The sequence below is a fragment of the Vespa crabro genome, chromosome 8 (assembly GCF_910589235.1).
Source record: "Vespa crabro chromosome 8, iyVesCrab1.2, whole genome shotgun sequence".
NCBI classification, from domain to species: domain Eukaryota; kingdom Metazoa; phylum Arthropoda; class Insecta; order Hymenoptera; family Vespidae; genus Vespa; species Vespa crabro.
Genome location: NC_060962.1, coordinates 3,132,374 through 3,149,526, shown reverse-complemented (window position 1 = coordinate 3,149,526; position 17,153 = coordinate 3,132,374). Strand labels below are relative to the sequence as shown.

The following is a 17,153-nucleotide window of genomic DNA, read 5'->3' as shown; positions in this document are numbered from 1 at the left end:
TAGGTATGTGTCTTATGAAAGGCTTTGAGCAGAGTAATCTCAAGTTGGCGAAGCTTCGTTGCATCTGCGCTTGAATTCTCTTCTCTTCACAAAGAGAGGGAGTGATAGAGAGGAAGAGAGGGAGAGAGAGAGGGAGAAGAAAAGAAAAAGATAGAGAGAGAGAGAGAGAGAGAGAGAGAGAGAGAGAGAGAAAGGAAGGGGATATAGGAAAGTTATCGTTTAGAAACGTGATAACACACAGTAAAACGACCCACTTTTCTAATATTACCGCTAGTAGGTCCGTATTTCAACACTCTTTGATTTCTGAAGTAAACGAGATCCGAAGTAGATCGAATTTTTTTATTTTATTTTAAATTTTATTTTCATGAACGATATCCGGCTAAACGTTTTTAAAATAGTGTGATATAAATAATCATGATTACACACAATTTTATTTTAAACTGATAACAAATAGAATTTTTGTTCCGAATAATTGTCCAACGTATTATTAAAAAATGTATAATTCAATTTAACAAATCCATTTCATCGATATATTTTATATATTAGTAATGTAATTATAAAAAAAAAATCATCATTCGACGAACGAATAAATCGAGGTACGAGATTATTTCGACGAACGTTCAAAGATTCTTTTTTATTGTTTTTGTATTTTATTATTTTCTTTTTTTTTCAAAATAGTTTCTATCTCATCCTTGTAAATTAATCGTCGTTCGCTTCGATTAGATGCTTCAAAGTTTTTACAGATAATCCAAACAAATGAGTTATTAAGGGAAAACACGTAGTAACAAATTACGAACTATAGTGTCCGTCTATTGAAACGAGAATTTTCATCTCGAATTTTCAAATTGTATCTCTTGTAAAAAAAAAAAAAAAAAAAAAAAAAGAAAAAAAACAGTAAAAACGATTAACGTAACGTCGCTTCGAAAATATTTTAAAAAGATATTGACCATAATATTCTATCTCATTTTTTTCTCTCTCGGAGGTTCGTTATATCTTTTTTTTTTTACTCAGTTTTAATAAAATTCAAAAATAAAAAGTTTAAATAAAATAGTCATAACTGAATATATATGGTAAATATGAAAATATTAAATGAAATATCTACGGTATGAATTTTTAACATGAGACAATTAAAAATTCTATTTAATTGTTTCAGATACTATCTCGCCACGTCCGAGCACAAGACAGGACAACAGCATTTGTACCGACTGTCTCTGTCGACGTTGAACGCCCAACCCAAGTGTCTCAGCTGCGACATCCTCAGAGAATCCGATAGCACCCGGTGTTTGTACAATACTGCCAAGTTCTCCACCGACAATTCATATTACGTGCTAACCTGCGCTGGCCCTGGTGTACCGGAAATTTTCATTTATAACAAAGTAAGTATTATTCTTTTAAAAATATTTCATTATTTCATTATGTTTAATCATTCGACCGTATGAATATCTATATATTAAAAAAAAAAGGTCTGAAATTAAATCAATAAGTCGAAGAAATCTATGTCGATAACACAAACACAATGTCGATTCTGATAAAAAAAAAAAAAAGAAAGAATACCAACAACAACAAAAAACCACTCGCTCGTATTCGAATTAAACGATGACCAATTATCAAACAAAGTCAAAGACTCCAATAAATAAAAATTCACGATAAAACACACATACACATACAATATATAAACACGCACACAAGGAGATCTATTCTTCTCATGCATTTAATTCATTCTATGGGAATACATTGTACGAGTCATTGAAATTTACAGAAGTAAAAACAAAGAAAAAAATAAATCTTCTCGAAGCGACTTCGTTCAAAAGAAACACTTAAAAAGGGTTGAAAGACAATAGTAGCGATCGGCAATTATCGAAGAGATTCGAGAAGACAAGAGAGGAAAATATTCTTTCAGTGAAAAGCATACGACGACTTGACGGGATCCATCAAACAGTAACTGAAAGTAGAAACAGAACCCTTCCGCGATACTGACAGGTCAAAGAGAAGCTCGTTTATTCCCCGTCGAGCCTACTTTTACCAAGTGGAAATCTTCCAGTCGTATATTACCCCTACAACCCCTTACACCCCTTTCTTTATTTAGCTTTACATGCTTTACCTTTTTCTTTATTGTCTTTTTCGCACTCACGAAGACATAAATGTATATTTTCCATTGTTTGACGATCGAACTCTGACTCATGAATTTCTCATTATTCTTTTAGAAACTGAATAAAAAAAAAAAAAAAAAGGATTTCTTTTATCTTGAATTCGATTTCACCAAGTAATTTAATGAACTATCGGATTACTACATTAAAAAACTTCGCTTTAAAGAAGAAATACGATTTTACTTATATAGCTTCTTAAACATTTCTTTTCTTATCGTCTAATGCATATGCCATTTAATTAATTATAAACAATATTGATAACTTCTTAATTCGAACTTCTTAACATTCGCCATTCTGTGAAATAGGAGTTTTAACAAGCAAACGCGTCAACTATTACCATTATAATCGAATTAGCACTCAGTGAATGGATAAGGAGGAAGGAAATAAGGGAAAGTAAGAAAATTAGGAAAAGCTTCTAGTATTGGATGAGCCATGAAAGAGAGAAAGAGAGAAAAAGAGAGAGAGAGAGAGAGAGAGAGAGAGACGGGGAGAAAAGGAAAACCGGGAAAGGAGTAGGACGATCTTATCACGATCGAAAGAGACAAAAAGGCACACGAACGCAAAGATCTGACTAGTCTGCATCTTTATCGCTTACTCCGACACGGCTGGATAGTGCCGGTAATTAGTTTTCCTCAGACTGCTCCGGTAATTACGTTGGTGCCTTCCTTTTCTTTGTATACGTGTGTGTATGTGTAGGCGCGTCAGAAAAGGATAGAAGAGAGAAAGAAAGAGAGAAAGAGAGAGAGAGAGAGAGAGAGAAGAAAGGAAGAGAGAGAGAGAAAGGGGGGAAGTGTGGGTGGAAAGGAAGGAGAAAAGAAAGAAAAAGAAACAAAAGAAAAATAGGTTTTTCTCTTCGAGTTCCTCTTTATGTACATTATCTCCTTCTTTATTTCGAAGTATTGTCTGAAAATAAATCGAACATATTGTTAATCACTCGATAATCTTCTTAATACTTCGAGATGATCTCCCTTTAATAAATTTCCCTTTATCCCAAGGAAACGATATATAAAGTTTTGTGATAAATCAAGATTTCAGGTAAAGATCTATTATCATTGAATTCAGTAGAAAGTTCTCCTTTCGTTAGAAAATTTTAAGAGCGTTTAATTGAAATTAATCCATGTTTTAGACGGCTCGAAAGCTTTGTTCCATTAACGACTAAACATTATGCAAACTTCCGACCGCTTTTGGTAAGCGTTTCAATATGCACGTCGCTATAGTGCTTAGAAACGTCATTGTTTGGGAAATGCTTTACATATACGAAATAGAAGCTCAAGAGAGAAATCGAATCAAGTGTACTTACGGGATTAGGAAAGTCTCTCGAGTATATCTAATTAATATTCATAAAAATAATGATTTAATGAATTGACGTGACCCGCGTATTATTTTATTAATTTTTTGAAAATTATGAATTAACGCAAAAACCCCCCACTTCTCCTCTTGTACCAAGCAGAAAGTATCACCGTGTATTTGTGATCGATATAAATATTGCATTGTCATTTTTGTTTCAGAGTGGCAAAGAAATTGCTATCTGGGAAGATAACGAAGCCGTTGCCGAACTATTAGCGTCGAAGGCTCAACCGATTGTCCATAAGTACAAAATACCAGTTCCCGGTGGTTTTAATGCCCAGGTGAGGCTTCTGATCCCACCCGATGCTGATTTGAGCGGTGCCACCAAGTATCCTATGCTGGTTTATGTGTAAGTTATTCGATTATTCCATATCTTTAATTTATCCCAATAATCTTATTCCGTTTCACTTTGTCTTTGTATTCACTTTGTCTTTATCGCTGATTATTTATTCATTCGCTTTATGATTATATATTCTTTCCCTTTTCCCACCATCTCAATCATTTTTATTTCATTTTGCGTTTAAAATTTAGTTTGCTTGTTATAATTGATTATGGTTAAAAAATAATTTTAATTAAAAAATTTATGAACACGAGATATTTCATTGAAAGTATTGAAACTTGATAAGCAATTTAAATTAGTTAATGTGAAATTATGCTACATGATTTGATATATATATATCAATATATATCAATAATAATCAATATATATCAATGATATATCAATATATATATATATATATATATGTACATCGTAATATTATATTATGAAATATATATCATACGTGTAACAATTTAATGGCAACCCATATAAAAGCAACGCTCGAAGTGAAAATCATATGTATCTTTTGGCCAAGAGATTATTTTTCGACAAGGTACTCTCTCTCTCTCTCTCTCTCTCTCTCTCTCTCTCTCTCTCTCTTTCTCTTTATTCGTAACACTGATAAAAATGTGTTCTGCGTCGCATCTATCTTCGCAAATTTACATATCGCGCGCTTACGCTTATGTAACTCCTCCCCTCTCGCACTCTCCCCCCTTCTCCAATCTTTCCCAGCCTTGTTGGTTGGGATATACTCCCCCTACACAATCGAGTGTTTTCAACGAAAGCACTTAACTCGTCTAGCCTGGCGAACTTTTAGCATCGACTTTTTCCTCGATACACACATATCTTCGCGGTCAAAGGTGGCTAGGGAGGTACGCGGAGAAAAGAGAAGGGAAAAGAGATAGAGATAGAAAGAGAACGAAGAGCACTAAAAGCATCCATATTTTCTTTTCTCCCGGCGGGAAATATGACGATGCATCACGAGTAGATCATCAATCGGTTACGGCATAACATATCTATGTTCCTTACGTACTCAAGCCGGATACGGCAGTGATAAACGAAAAAGTACGATTGAACGTTCGTCTTTTTTGATATAAGAAGAAGAAGTTTAAAGGGGGAAAGGGAAAAAGGAAAAAAAAAAGAAAAAGAAAAGAGAAGTTGAAACTTCCGGGCGTTGCACCTTAGGAATAAAACATTTCACGATGACGTCGTTCACCGAATCGACGCGACGAACGCTTCATTTCTCTTTTCTACTCGCGATCTAGCAATAAATTTCTATTCCGAACGTGCCGAGACAAAAAAAAAAGGAAGAGAGAAAGAAAAAATCGTAGATCGAGTTAAGTTACCTGAAGGATATATCGCCAGACGATATTTCTACATTTTGCAAAAGAGTAGATGCATGTGCAATGGTAGCGAACCTGCTGCTTAAAAATATGTGTCACTGTCGAATCGAATAGAACATAAATCATGTTTTCTCTCATAAAAATTGACCTGATTAAGAAAAATACAGGAAACATTGTGTTACGTGAACCATCGAACGGAACCCCGATCCTTTCTCTGCCAATCTTGTATTTTTTTTTCCTTTTTTTTTGTAAATTCCTTATCACTGCAAATATTTCTTTCTTTTTTATTTCTAGCATTCAAATATCTTTCGATATTCAAAAAAAAAAAAATCAAAAGCTCGCTCACGATAATAGACATTTCAAAATCGTTCCTATAAATCCTTCGACGTACATATATATGTAAGTCAGTATCGCCTTCTGTGGAAATAGGATATAAATAGAAACAGAAAAGAAAGATCTAACAGTACGTGAGATTTTATGCCATTAAATATGCACAGCGAAATACACGAGCGAGTTTTCGTGTTTTCAGCACTCGCAGTTCCGAATTTAACCGCACACACGAGTACCTCCCTTTTCTCGTATACCTACGTATTATACTTAAATGTGCGACACATAAATGGCGGAAGTATAGCTCGCAACCACCATCGTTGTTTCCAGTGCCGATATAACTTCCTACGTAAATCCTAATAACGCCTAATTTGTAGTCTGACCTGCTAGAACGGTACCCGAACTTTTAAGTATGAAGAGCTTATAGACGTTATACTCACGACCTACCCGCTCCTACTCTCTCCATTATCTACTTCACCTCGTAAAATGGCAAAAACCCGTCTTGGACATTAACCAGCTGAAATAAGAAAGTCTTCGTACCCCTCGTACTTACTACCGATCGAACGAACCTTCACTTATATACCTTCAAGTTCGCTTAAATATATATATATATATATATATATATATATATATATATATATACTTTCACACATACACACACACATATGCACTATATATATATATATATTCGTCGTACGATCGAAAGTTTTCACCATCCTACGTAAGTACTTACTTCCAGTGCACGTGTTTCCTATTGTCGAGCGACCCGATCACGAAATATGATATTTCTCCGCGAGGAAAGAAACCAAGGGGATCTTCAGTCTTCCATCAAGATTTGATTACCTTCAAATCTCGATATCGTCCGAATATCGGGTAGAAGAATATTATCAAAGTATAACGAAAGCTAATCGAATCAATTTAAATTAATGTAATAACAATCGAATAAACCTATAGATATCCGATATCGTATCTTTATGATATATGGTTAATTTACTTCTGATCTCATTGAAGGTAAACGGTAGAGAGAGAGAGAGAGAGAGAGAGAGAGAGAGAGAGAGAGAAAAGAAAAGAAAAAATATAAAAAAGAAAAGAATAAACGATTCAATAAAGGAAACAGATACAAGTAGAATATTATATTTTTTGTCGTGGTACGATAAAGGATGCTTAAATTATCGATATGGTATCAAATTATTCTATGTTATGCGACTTCCTTTCCTCTTGTTTCCAGATACGGCGGACCAGACACATATCAAGTGACAGAAAAGTTCAACGTCGACTGGGGTACATATCTCGTGTCAAACAAGAGTATCATATACGCTGCCATCGACGGCAGAGGCTCCGGATTAATGGGCAACAGCATGCTATTCGCTGGATACCGGAACCTTGGTACCGTTGAAATCATTGACCAGATTAATGTAACGAGGTAAGTTTCTCGACAAATATTACGAGAGAAAGAGAAAGAGAGAGAGAGAGAGAGAGAGAGAGAGAGAGAGAGAGAGAGAGAGAGAGAGAGAGAGAGAGAGATAGTGAGAGTGAACCACTATTCACGTTCACGCTTAAACAAGGAAAGTTGGCCCGATATCGCTTCGAATAATCCATAGTAAAAGTACAGACAAAACTTTGCTATATGTGGCGATGTAAAATTACACTCAAGCGAAATTCAAAATGAATTGCTTGTGCATAATGCAAGTACTCTTATAAATGTTATAGGTCAAATTGCAAACAGTAGAAAAAAGGAGAAAAAGAGAGAGAGAGGGTAATAATCTTTTAATTTATTATTTTCTTTTTTTTTCTACAAGAAAAACTTTATTCTTTTAAACCCGATCGTTCTTTCGCATTCTTTTCTTACCAGAATTTATAATGTCTGGAGGAGGAAAGTAAGGAAAATTTGAAACAACGAAACTTTTGGTTCGCTCGAGAATCGTTAACGAAAGTTTGCTTGAAAACTAATTATAGGCTAGTTCTTTTTTCCTCGTTACACTCGTTGACCGTATAACTTATTTCGCACCTGGATTGCTAATTCTCTAATCCAACTGCTCTAGAGATAACTAACTTTTAAGTTCTAACGCCCAATTTCTGTCTCTTTCTCTCTCTCTCTCTCTCTCTCTCTCTCTTCTTCGGTTTCGAATATATACTTACTTTTCAACGAACTTCCCTGAGTCTTCTTTTATACATAAGAAGTTACGAAAATACGTTCACAAGAAGAAAATTGCTCTTTAGCTTCATCCGAATTTATAGGCCTACCAGTAGTAGAACATCTTTTTCCTTCTCTTTCGTTCGATCCTCCGTAGTCGTCGGTACGCTCATATTTTCGTTTCGCTGTCATGGGTAATTCGTTCCGACGGTGAGGGTTCGAGGAACCGAGGCAAAAGCTATCCCTTAAAGTTATGGCACCCCAAACTTATATACGTTTGATAAAAATATCGCAATATTTTACGCAATATTTTTCAAATCTACGAGATCTCTCATATATGTTAAATTATTTTCAATTATTAATTACAATAAAATAGAAATTTTCTTTATGTGTCAAGGAATTTAACCATTATTTATCATTTAAATGGCGACCGTAGTAACTCATGTTACCTCGTTAGTAATATAGTACAAAATCCATTCGAGACTGTAATAATATTCAGTAATTCTATATTCATGGTCTATTGACTATATATTTCTATTTAGTAAAATATGAAATGTAAACTCCAAACAAAGTTTAATACGACCATTAGCGGCCAATACGAATGATTATAAAATGATAGAAACGAAATACGCGTTTACTTCAAATATTAACGGTACTATTAATTTATCGTTTTTAATATTTTATTCGTTACCATAAATCCTACAAATTCATCTGTTATACGAAAAATATAATTTCATCGGTTCAACCAATCACAGTAAACGTTACGTGACGTATGTATTTTATTTCGATACCTAAAAAGATACATAACTTCCAATCGCAAAAGTTCTCCTGTTTTCTAGTAGAAAAGCGAAACATTTATTTCCGTTTCGATACACGGAAGTAACGTTTCACTGAAAATCCCGATTGTCTATCCTATATACGACACTTCTTCAAAGATTCCTCAAAGTTTCGATTCACCAAAGGTCGAGTTTCCGTCCAATTGATTCGTACAGGAAGTCAGCAGATCGTCAAAAGACAACCGGATGGTAAACCACATTGTGTTTCGTAAATTTACTCTTGGTACTACGTTAAAAGTGAGATCCTTCGAAAAAACGGGGTGGAGATGGGATAGCGAGAAACAAGGTAGGGCGTTTCAGTTCGATTCGCTGTACCATTCCAATACACGCTTCCTTTCGTACGTATGTATGCTAGATATATATATATATATATATATATATATATATATATGTATGTGTGTGTGTGTGTGTGTGTGCCTGTATATATACCCAGGTACATAGATATATACGTATAGAAAATACGTGCAAGTATATACAGAGAGATGTTTTGCTGGCGCGTCACATCGCGTCCGCTCTGTAAAAAACCAGTCGCAAAATTGGAAGCCGTCCAAGCGATTGCGGAATCGTCCGACTCGCTTTAACCTCTGCTCTTCATCCCTCTTCTTTTCTCTTTCCCTACTTTCCTTCCCTCGAACTTTTAGCTTTCTAAAACTTTTCTACTCGCAACGTACATTGTCCTCATTTAAATTGTTTTTACATATAGATACCTATTATATGTACTACATGTCACATATACGATCAATACAATCAATTATTTTTATAAATTTTATTATCAATTTCACGAGTAACTTATCGTTGTACAATAGTATTATTATTATTATTATTATCATTATTATTATTATTATTATTATTATTATTATTATTATTATTATTATTATTATTATTAATACTATTATTATTATTATTATTATTATTAATACTATTGACGTTACCCCTATTATTGTGTCACGTTTGAGTTCTTTCCAATTTCTTAAATTGATAGATACCCGCGTAGCTTCACTTAATTTGATCGTTTGATTTTTATCTCTTACGTGAAATAGTTTTAAACGAGTAACGCCTAGGTATATACCTTACATTCCTCATCCACTTTTTTCCCTCGTCTTCGTCTGAAGTTTCATTTCACTTACAGAAAAAGCGAGAGAGATAGAGAAAAAGAAGAAAAAAAAGAAAGTAGAAACGGCAAAAACTTTTAAGACTTATCAACGTATATCATCAACGAATATGATACTTTCAAATTGAAATTTTTTTAAGAATCATAATACCACACGCGAATACAAGAATAAGAAGTTAATTAAAAGTAACACATTGATTATCGTGAAAGGCTTCTTTATTTCTTCTTTTTTCTTTTTTATAAATAAAAAGAATGAAAAATATAAGGTATTCGATATTTCTAACGAAAGAATTTGACGCCGTATTACAATATGCATGAAGAAGGGATGAGGTGGGAAGGGAAGGGAAGGAGATGTGAAGTTGTTTTCAACAAAAGACCAAAGAAACGTCAATAGTACTACATTGATATGAGAGAAAAGGCAAGGCTATGAAAAGGGTATGAAGAGTGCGAAAAACGAAAAGCGAAAGCAAAGAAAACAAAACAGCAAAACTATGAAGAGTAGTTTTCTATATATATTACTACAATGGTACTACTACTACTATTATTACTACTGCTATCACTATACTACTACTGCTATTACTATTCTGTTTCTCCAAACTATTGGATTCTTGCGTTCAAAGAAGAAAGAACCAAGGATTCGTCAAGTCTTCCGGCTCAATTTACAAAGCGAATAAGTCGCGAAGAAAACGAAATCCACTGTGTTCGTCGTGACTATGTCTCTTGTTACATAGTGAAAGAACGAAAAGAGAGAGAGAGAGAGAGAGAGGGATAAGGACAGAGATAGATAGATAGATAGATAAATAGATAGATAGATAGACAGACAGACAGACAGGAAAGGGTGGCTTACTACTACACATTTCCAGATACGATACAACGACAAAGTATGATCCCAGTGGGACCATTATTAGCAGACGTACCAGAGGTGAAATAGAGTCTCTTAGAAAAATCGAAAAATAAAGCTAAAATAAAGAATCTTATTTTTTCGTCACACTCTCCTTCAAATCTTGATAATATACGTACATATATATCGATAAAACATTGTTAACCAAGTGAAAGGTACTTTATACGATAAGATAAATGTATCCATTAGATCTAATGATGATACATATATTGATAAGGAATTTATTTTCCTTTTCTTTTTCTTTTTTTTTTTTTTAAACGAACGAAACATAGAAAGAACAAAATGAATTACTTGCATTAATAAAAATTCTATAGTAAGAATCGATAAATCATTTTAATATTTGACCATTAGTTATATTAACCATAAAATTGTCGACGTTGTAATAAGATATTACGCTAGCCCGAAGGGATTTCACAGCCATGTGCTGCAACAAAAAAGACTCTCAAGCCACTTATCCTGTCCTGTAAGGAAGACAATCGTGTTACTTGAGCGTGCACACCAAGAGCTTGGATATTTCTATGTTATGAGAGGATTAAGAAGAAGGAAGAGAAAAAAGGAAGACGAGAATAAGGAAAAATAGAGAGAGAGAGAGAGAGAGAGAGAGAGAGAGAGAGAGAGAGAGAGCAAGGAGAAAAAGAGGAGTGGATAAAGTCAGTCTTGATCTTTATCGCATACTAGTCGACCATCGTGCGAAACGCTTCTCATAGAAGAACAGGGTTTTCCTCTTACAAGCTACGCTACTTTACCGCATTATTCTCGAAAAATAAGGGTAATTTCATACTCACTCTTACAGAATTGCTACCACTTCCGGTCGAGGAGGTTGAAGAGTGCATTAAAAATTTGCCTTAAGGGTGTTGTTTCTTTTTTTTTTGTTTTTCTTTTTTTTTTTTTTTTTTTTTCTTTGAGATCGCAGAACTCAGTTCGACTGAGAAAGGAACAAGAGTGGAGATACCTTTCTCACGTATTATCCACCCGTCTCTCTTTTCTACCCTTAACCTTGTATTCCTTCCTCTAATATTTATCACCGCTCCACGTTGCGTCTATCTCTCTGTTTCAGGCATCTCCAGAATAAGTTAGCCTTCATCGATCGCACCAGGACAGCAATTTGGGGTTGGAGTTATGGAGGTTACGCCACCGGTATGTCACTCGCTATGGATTTCAATGGTGTCTTCAAGTGTGGTATGTCCGTAGCTCCGGTCACGGATTGGGCTCTTTATGGTACGTCTTATTTAAAACTTTCTTTTATATATATATATATATATTCCTATTTCAACCTGTATCATTTATCTTTTCAATCTTTTCACATAATTATTTCCTTTCAGCGAACATTTCGTTCCAAAGTAGTTTCAAATTAAGAATCGTGACGGTTTAATTACGAATAGTAAGTGTCGCGAAAGAGAGAAAAAAGAAATAGAGTAAAAGAGATCGAGTGTATAAATGACCACGCGTTAATGAACATTAATTACCAACTTACCACAGAACAGCCGCGCAAGTTTCTATGAAACGCTATACATACCATGACACCGGTCCTCCCTTTGTTATAACAAAATACATTAATCTCTTCTATCGTATTAGTTCAACCAAAGGATATCCTTTAATTAGTAACCCAACTTTAATTGCAGATTCAATATACACGGAACGATTCATGGGCCTACCAACCGTCGTTGATAATCTTCAGGGATATGAAAATGGTCAACTGTTAAATAAAGTCGATAATATAAAAACAAAAATGTATTATCTGATCCATGGTACTCTCGATGATAATGTGCATTATCAACAATCACTGATGCTCGCCAAAGTTCTCGAACAAAAGGATATACTTTTTAGACAACAAGTAAACAAATCGTTATTGTTTCCATTCATTTCGCGATTATTTATTTTTTCCATCTACCGAGAACCATTCATATATTTATTTCAAATTATATGTACTTAAATATACATATCTACATATATATATATATTTTTTTTTTCTTTTTCTATAGACGTACACCGATGAGGACCATGGAATTCTGCAATCGCGAACACATCTCTATCATTCGTTGGAAAACTTTTTAGACGAATGCTTTCAAACATCGTCATGATTAAAGCACGGCATTTTAATGACAATCTAGGCACCTTATACACCACTTGCCTCACAGTCCATTTGTAAATACTTTACCACTTGTACATAGTTTATGTACAATAATGTAATATGAGCGTTAGTGTACATAATTCGGGAAGAGAAAAATAAGAAATAAATAAAAGAATGAATATTGTCGTCGTCGTCGTCGTCGTCCTCGATGAAATGATAATGCTATAAGGGTAATTTCATACTCACTCTTAAAGAATTGCTAACACTTCCGGTCGAGGAGGTTGAAGAGTGCATTAAAAATGAGACGGTGTAGTTACGAAAAACAGATTTATGAGAAACGTCTTTGATACAATTTGTAAGAAATCTGAATTCATTAGTAAAATCGAAGGCCTAAGAAAATCAAAAGGCGCATCCGGCGCTTTGATTTTCAGATTCCATAAAGTTTGAGTGCATGTGCATTATATATTTTATTACCAATTAAAAATCGCTTTTTTAAAAGTGATCCCAATAGGATATTTATCTCCTCTTGTTTTTCTTTTCTCTTTGTACAAGAAACTACGCGCGATTATTTGTCCGATTTAAAAAAAAAAATATTAGATCGCGCAAGCCTAATGAAATATGGCAAATGATACTTCTGATAAGAGAAGTTATATACGCCGATAAAGATCTCGAATTTTGAGAGAGCATTTTTATTTTGTTGGCATATACTTTATTACTATTATTATTATTATTATTATTATTATTATTATTATTATTATTATTATTATTATTATTATTATTATTATTATTATTATTATATACGTATTCAGTAATTTTAATATTAAAGTATTCAAATCTCTTATTTTTCTATTACTAAATAAAACTCTGAGAATGGATTATTATTTTATTATTTTATTATTTTATTTAATAATACATACTATATATTATATGAATTGTATTTTAATGAAAATTTTTTGTACTTCAAGTTTAATGAAAATAATTAAACTATATTTAAATAAATGTATCATCTAATTGACAGATCTAATTGGAGAAAGATAAATACTAATTAGATATGTATTTAAATAATTTTTCTTTTACGTTATGTATTAATATTACGAAAAAAAAGTTGACTATATATAAGTCCAATAATAAAAATGCCCTCACAAGAAACTGCAAATGTAAATTTTTAAAATACAAAATCAAATTCTTAGAATTTTACTACTCAGAGTTCACATAACAAAGTTCCTCTATTAGTTTATGAGACCCTTTTCTTGTGACACAAGATAGCATATCTATTATGAACTATAATTAGAATGTGGGCAATTAACAATGTGTTAATGTCATATAAAGAAGGGGTAGGATTATCGAAGAAAAAATTTATGACTAATAAGATTTTTTAATCAAAGGACCACTACATCATAACAGTTTTAAAAGTGGATCAAAATGAATTTATTAAAATAATTGTTACCTTTTATGCTGACATACTGTATATATGAAATTACTTAATTACTATTTAATTAAGATATCCATATATTGTTATAACAAAATTGTACTATTGACCCTGTAGAATTATAAAAATACTTATATACCCTTCTCATTCATCATTTGTTGAGTGTATCATAAATAAAGTTCTATGTTTTATTAGAAGAGAGTGATCGTATTGAAATTAATTAAATTCTAATGTTTAAAATTTTTCATTTCAAAGATAGAAAGACCCAAAACATATCCAAATCACGAATTTTCTGTTTCTTTGAATCTGTAATGCAAAATTAAATTTCTTGTATATCAATTGCTACAATTAACTTTTATAAATCTTATAACTTATCATCTATGCTGTTAATTTTCAATGAAATTGAAACATAAGTCCATGTACTTATGGCATCGTACGTACTTGCACTTGGTACATGTATAAAACACAGTTTGTCCTTCATCGGCTGATCTTAATTGCAATGTTGCATATGACATTTTTTCATTTTGACACTGTGGACATCGACGTTCGACTATTGGACCATCACCATCCTGATCATTGTCATCGGTCTCTTTTGTATGAGAGTAAGAACTCTTTGATTTAAAAGATATAGTATAAGTCATAGCCATGTCGCCAAAAACTAAAAGTACATCAGATTTGTATGCTATACTAAGGTAGAGATTACACCAATGTATCAGCAAAGAGTAAAAAGAAATATTTTTAATTAATCATCTAATACAAAGCTTCCGAAAGATTTATTCTTCATATTAGAGCTATATGCATTAAGTTTAATTATTAAATCATTGGATAAAAATAATTGATTATTAAATATCGTCTGATTCAATTGCTTGTTTTAAGTGAAGATAATTATGATCTCTATTAAGTCATAACGTATTTTTATTAGAAAAAAAACGAACCAAATTGACATAAACGTTTGTAGAATTTAAATTTTCCACAATACTTTCAGCACGTGCGCACTAACATTAGAAATGAAACGTAATTATAAAAACTAACCTTCATGTCCCCAGCTTCGTTTACAGGAATAACAAGTTACATTGCCCTTGTCACCTAACAGAGGAAGAATCGATCCGCAATCTGGACAAAATCCTGGCGCTGTCTTGAATGACACGGTATTATTATCTTGAGCCATTTTTCTTTTATTATTCTTAAAAATAAACTGCCATTCAGGTAGATGAAGCATCTAAAATTTCAATGAATTTCAAAACGCATTACTCATGAATGAACGAACTCAATATGAATGGCGCAATGCAGTGCCATCTAGCGACGAAATCTCAAGTTCGAATACTTCGAACATTCTAACCAAATAACGAAACACCGAAATTTTCTATCATTATTTCTATAAAATAAATAACGTAATCAATAATATTTTAAATAAATAATATGTTTAACATTAATCTATTCTCGTTTGTTAATATATATGTCGTATTAAACGTCTTAGAAAATAATACAATATATTATACGAACATGCTACTCGTAAGAACGTTGAGAGACGACTGAGGTCGTATACGGAACTACTCGTCGATTGTATTTGTTTACATTTTAAACTACACGCGTCGTGATCAGACTGTGAGATTATTCTGTGAGCGTTCGGCGTTTTTTTTTTCTTTTTTTTTTTTTTTTTTTGAGAAAAAAAATCGTACTAGATCATATAATGTGTAATTGTTTTCAATTTTTAACAAAATAATTACTTTCTTATGTCTTGTAAATCTCTCGATAAGAATAGAAATGTCCAGAGTAATTTTTTTTTTCTCTTTTTTTTTTATAAAAAATGCAAATTTCAATCATATTATAATGAATAAGATTAAAGTGAAAATTTCGTCCGATCTGTTGAAAAATAATTCCAGTTTACCTTAATAATTAATTTCTTAAATAAATATCATAGACACGGTTCGCAGATAATCAAGATTTAAATCAACGTGCTCGTTAATGCAATTCTCCACTACTTCATTATCTACATCTTAATATTCCAGGTCGTTGAATTTACGTATCCCGCGAATAATGATAATGCCAATGTTGAATCATCGCATGACCGTTGCTTTCTTCATGAGTCTCACGTTTTTGCAACCGGCTAGCGGGTAAGATATATATATATACATATATATATACATATATATATATATATGTGTGTGTATATGTATACTTCGACAGATCGATATCTTAAACTTGACAAAAGCATAAAACAAGATTCGCGAAAGCGGCATTTTACGTGTCGTTGCGCTTCGATGAGATTCCAACCATTGGGATGTTTGATGGCAGGAGGAAAATGACATTGTTCGACTTTACGAGGATAAATAACGTGAAAGATTGGCAAGAGATATCGGATACTGTAAGAACAGTCGGAAAATCGAAAGCCACGCTGGTCTTGCAAAAAACTCAAGTCTTTCAGAGAGCGATCTTTTTCACTCTTCTCAATCCTCAACCCAACGGAGCTGGATTTGCTGGCGTGAGAACCCGAGTAAATTTAAATCTGACGGATTTCGAAACTATTGTGATTAATTGTCGTGGACAGGGGAAAAATAATCATTATAAGATTGTCCTTAAGCATAAAGGGCTTGATTCAGATAACGATATAAGTTATGAGCAATTTTTCCAGGTAAATTTAAATAAAATTGATTTATAAATGATTATCGAAATAAAACAAGTATACGTACGTTTTCTTATTTTTAAAATTTTATTTCTCTTTTTTTTTCTTCTTTCTTTTTTTTATTTTTATTTTTTTTTTTGTACGTCATTAATCCAGGCGCCAATGTCGAGCGAAGAATTCTCAACTGTCTCCTTAAAGTTAGATGGTTTTAAGCCTTATTACCATGGTCGAAAAATACCAAATGGGGAACCTCTGGACGTGGAAAACATTACGATGTTTGGCTTGCAAGTCTTTGGAGGCGTCTATTTACCTTTTAAACAAAGTGGTGTATCAGCTTTGGAAATCGAGACTATTGTTGCATCTTAAATATTCTTGGTGTTATTGCGATATTTGAATTTATATGATAATCAAATAGTTATAATTAGTTTGCTTAAAGGAATCTCTGTTTAATCTTATTAAAAAATTATATCCCTATGATATCGGAAATATATTCTTATATAAAATACTTGTGTAATCAAAAAGTGAAATAAAAGTATATATTATATCGATGGTATAATATCTTAAA

The 17,153-nt window shown here is 32.8% G+C and overlaps 3 protein-coding genes across 13 annotated transcripts in view; 2 read left to right on the top strand and 1 right to left on the bottom strand.

Moving 5' to 3' along the window:
- The window catches only part of LOC124425904 (venom dipeptidyl peptidase 4), a 276,649-nt gene extending 263,938 nt beyond the window's left edge, over nucleotides 1–12,711 (top strand). For all 10 annotated transcript variants that reach the window (XM_046966942.1, XM_046966947.1, XM_046966952.1 and 7 more), the window contains 6 exons: nucleotides 1,154–1,376; nucleotides 3,656–3,843; nucleotides 6,712–6,906; nucleotides 11,523–11,683; nucleotides 12,088–12,299; nucleotides 12,448–12,711. In XM_046966942.1, coding sequence (XP_046822898.1) covers nucleotides 1,154–1,376; nucleotides 3,656–3,843; nucleotides 6,712–6,906; nucleotides 11,523–11,683; nucleotides 12,088–12,299; nucleotides 12,448–12,546 — 1,078 coding nt within the window. In that variant the 3' untranslated portion in view covers nucleotides 12,547–12,711. The remainder of the gene's footprint in view (nucleotides 1–1,153; nucleotides 1,377–3,655; nucleotides 3,844–6,711; nucleotides 6,907–11,522; nucleotides 11,684–12,087; nucleotides 12,300–12,447) is intronic.
- Nucleotides 12,712–13,897: 1,186 nt separating this feature from the next.
- LOC124426085 (DNA-directed RNA polymerase I subunit RPA12) lies at nucleotides 13,898–15,508 on the bottom strand. The gene is made up of 4 exons (XM_046967363.1): nucleotides 15,469–15,508; nucleotides 14,998–15,184; nucleotides 14,407–14,623; nucleotides 13,898–14,271 (listed from the first exon to the last, which is right to left on the bottom strand). The coding sequence occupies exons 2-4, from the start codon at nucleotides 15,182–15,184 to the stop codon at nucleotides 14,247–14,249; spliced, it is 429 nt and encodes a 142-aa protein (XP_046823319.1). The 5' UTR covers nucleotides 15,469–15,508; the 3' UTR covers nucleotides 13,898–14,246.
- LOC124426083 lies at nucleotides 15,015–17,110 on the top strand. 2 transcript variants are annotated; one of them, XM_046967359.1, is made up of 4 exons: nucleotides 15,015–15,113; nucleotides 15,975–16,079; nucleotides 16,261–16,597; nucleotides 16,745–17,110. In XM_046967359.1, exons 1-4 carry the CDS (start codon nucleotides 15,106–15,108, stop codon nucleotides 16,952–16,954), a joined length of 660 nt encoding a protein of 219 aa, XP_046823315.1. In that variant the 5' UTR covers nucleotides 15,015–15,105; the 3' UTR covers nucleotides 16,955–17,110. The 2 variants fall into 2 exon arrangements, with proteins under 2 accessions (XP_046823315.1, XP_046823316.1); XM_046967360.1 differs by having other exon boundaries at nucleotides 15,092–15,113; nucleotides 16,153–16,597.
- The last annotated feature ends 43 nt before the right edge of the window (nucleotides 17,111–17,153 follow it).

Excerpts from the sequence above, each read along its gene's own strand:
- LOC124426083 (XM_046967359.1), top strand. Across the intron at positions 16,080-16,260 it reads TTTTTGCAACCGGCTAGCGG|GAGGAAAATGACATTGTTCG; the intron begins GTAAGATATATA and ends GTTTGATGGCAG. Across the intron at positions 16,598-16,744 it reads GTTATGAGCAATTTTTCCAG|GCGCCAATGTCGAGCGAAGA; the intron begins GTAAATTTAAAT and ends TCATTAATCCAG.
- LOC124426085 (XM_046967363.1), bottom strand. The coding sequence starts at position 15,184 with ATGCTTCATCTACCTGAATGGCAGTTTATTTTTAAGAATAATAAAAGA. Across the intron at positions 14,624-14,997 it reads ACGAAGCTGGGGACATGAAG|TTTTTGGCGACATGGCTATG; the intron begins GTTAGTTTTTAT and ends ATGTACTTTTAG. Across the intron at positions 14,272-14,406 it reads TATACATGTACCAAGTGCAA|ATTCAAAGAAACAGAAAATT; the intron begins GTACGTACGATG and ends TTTGCATTACAG.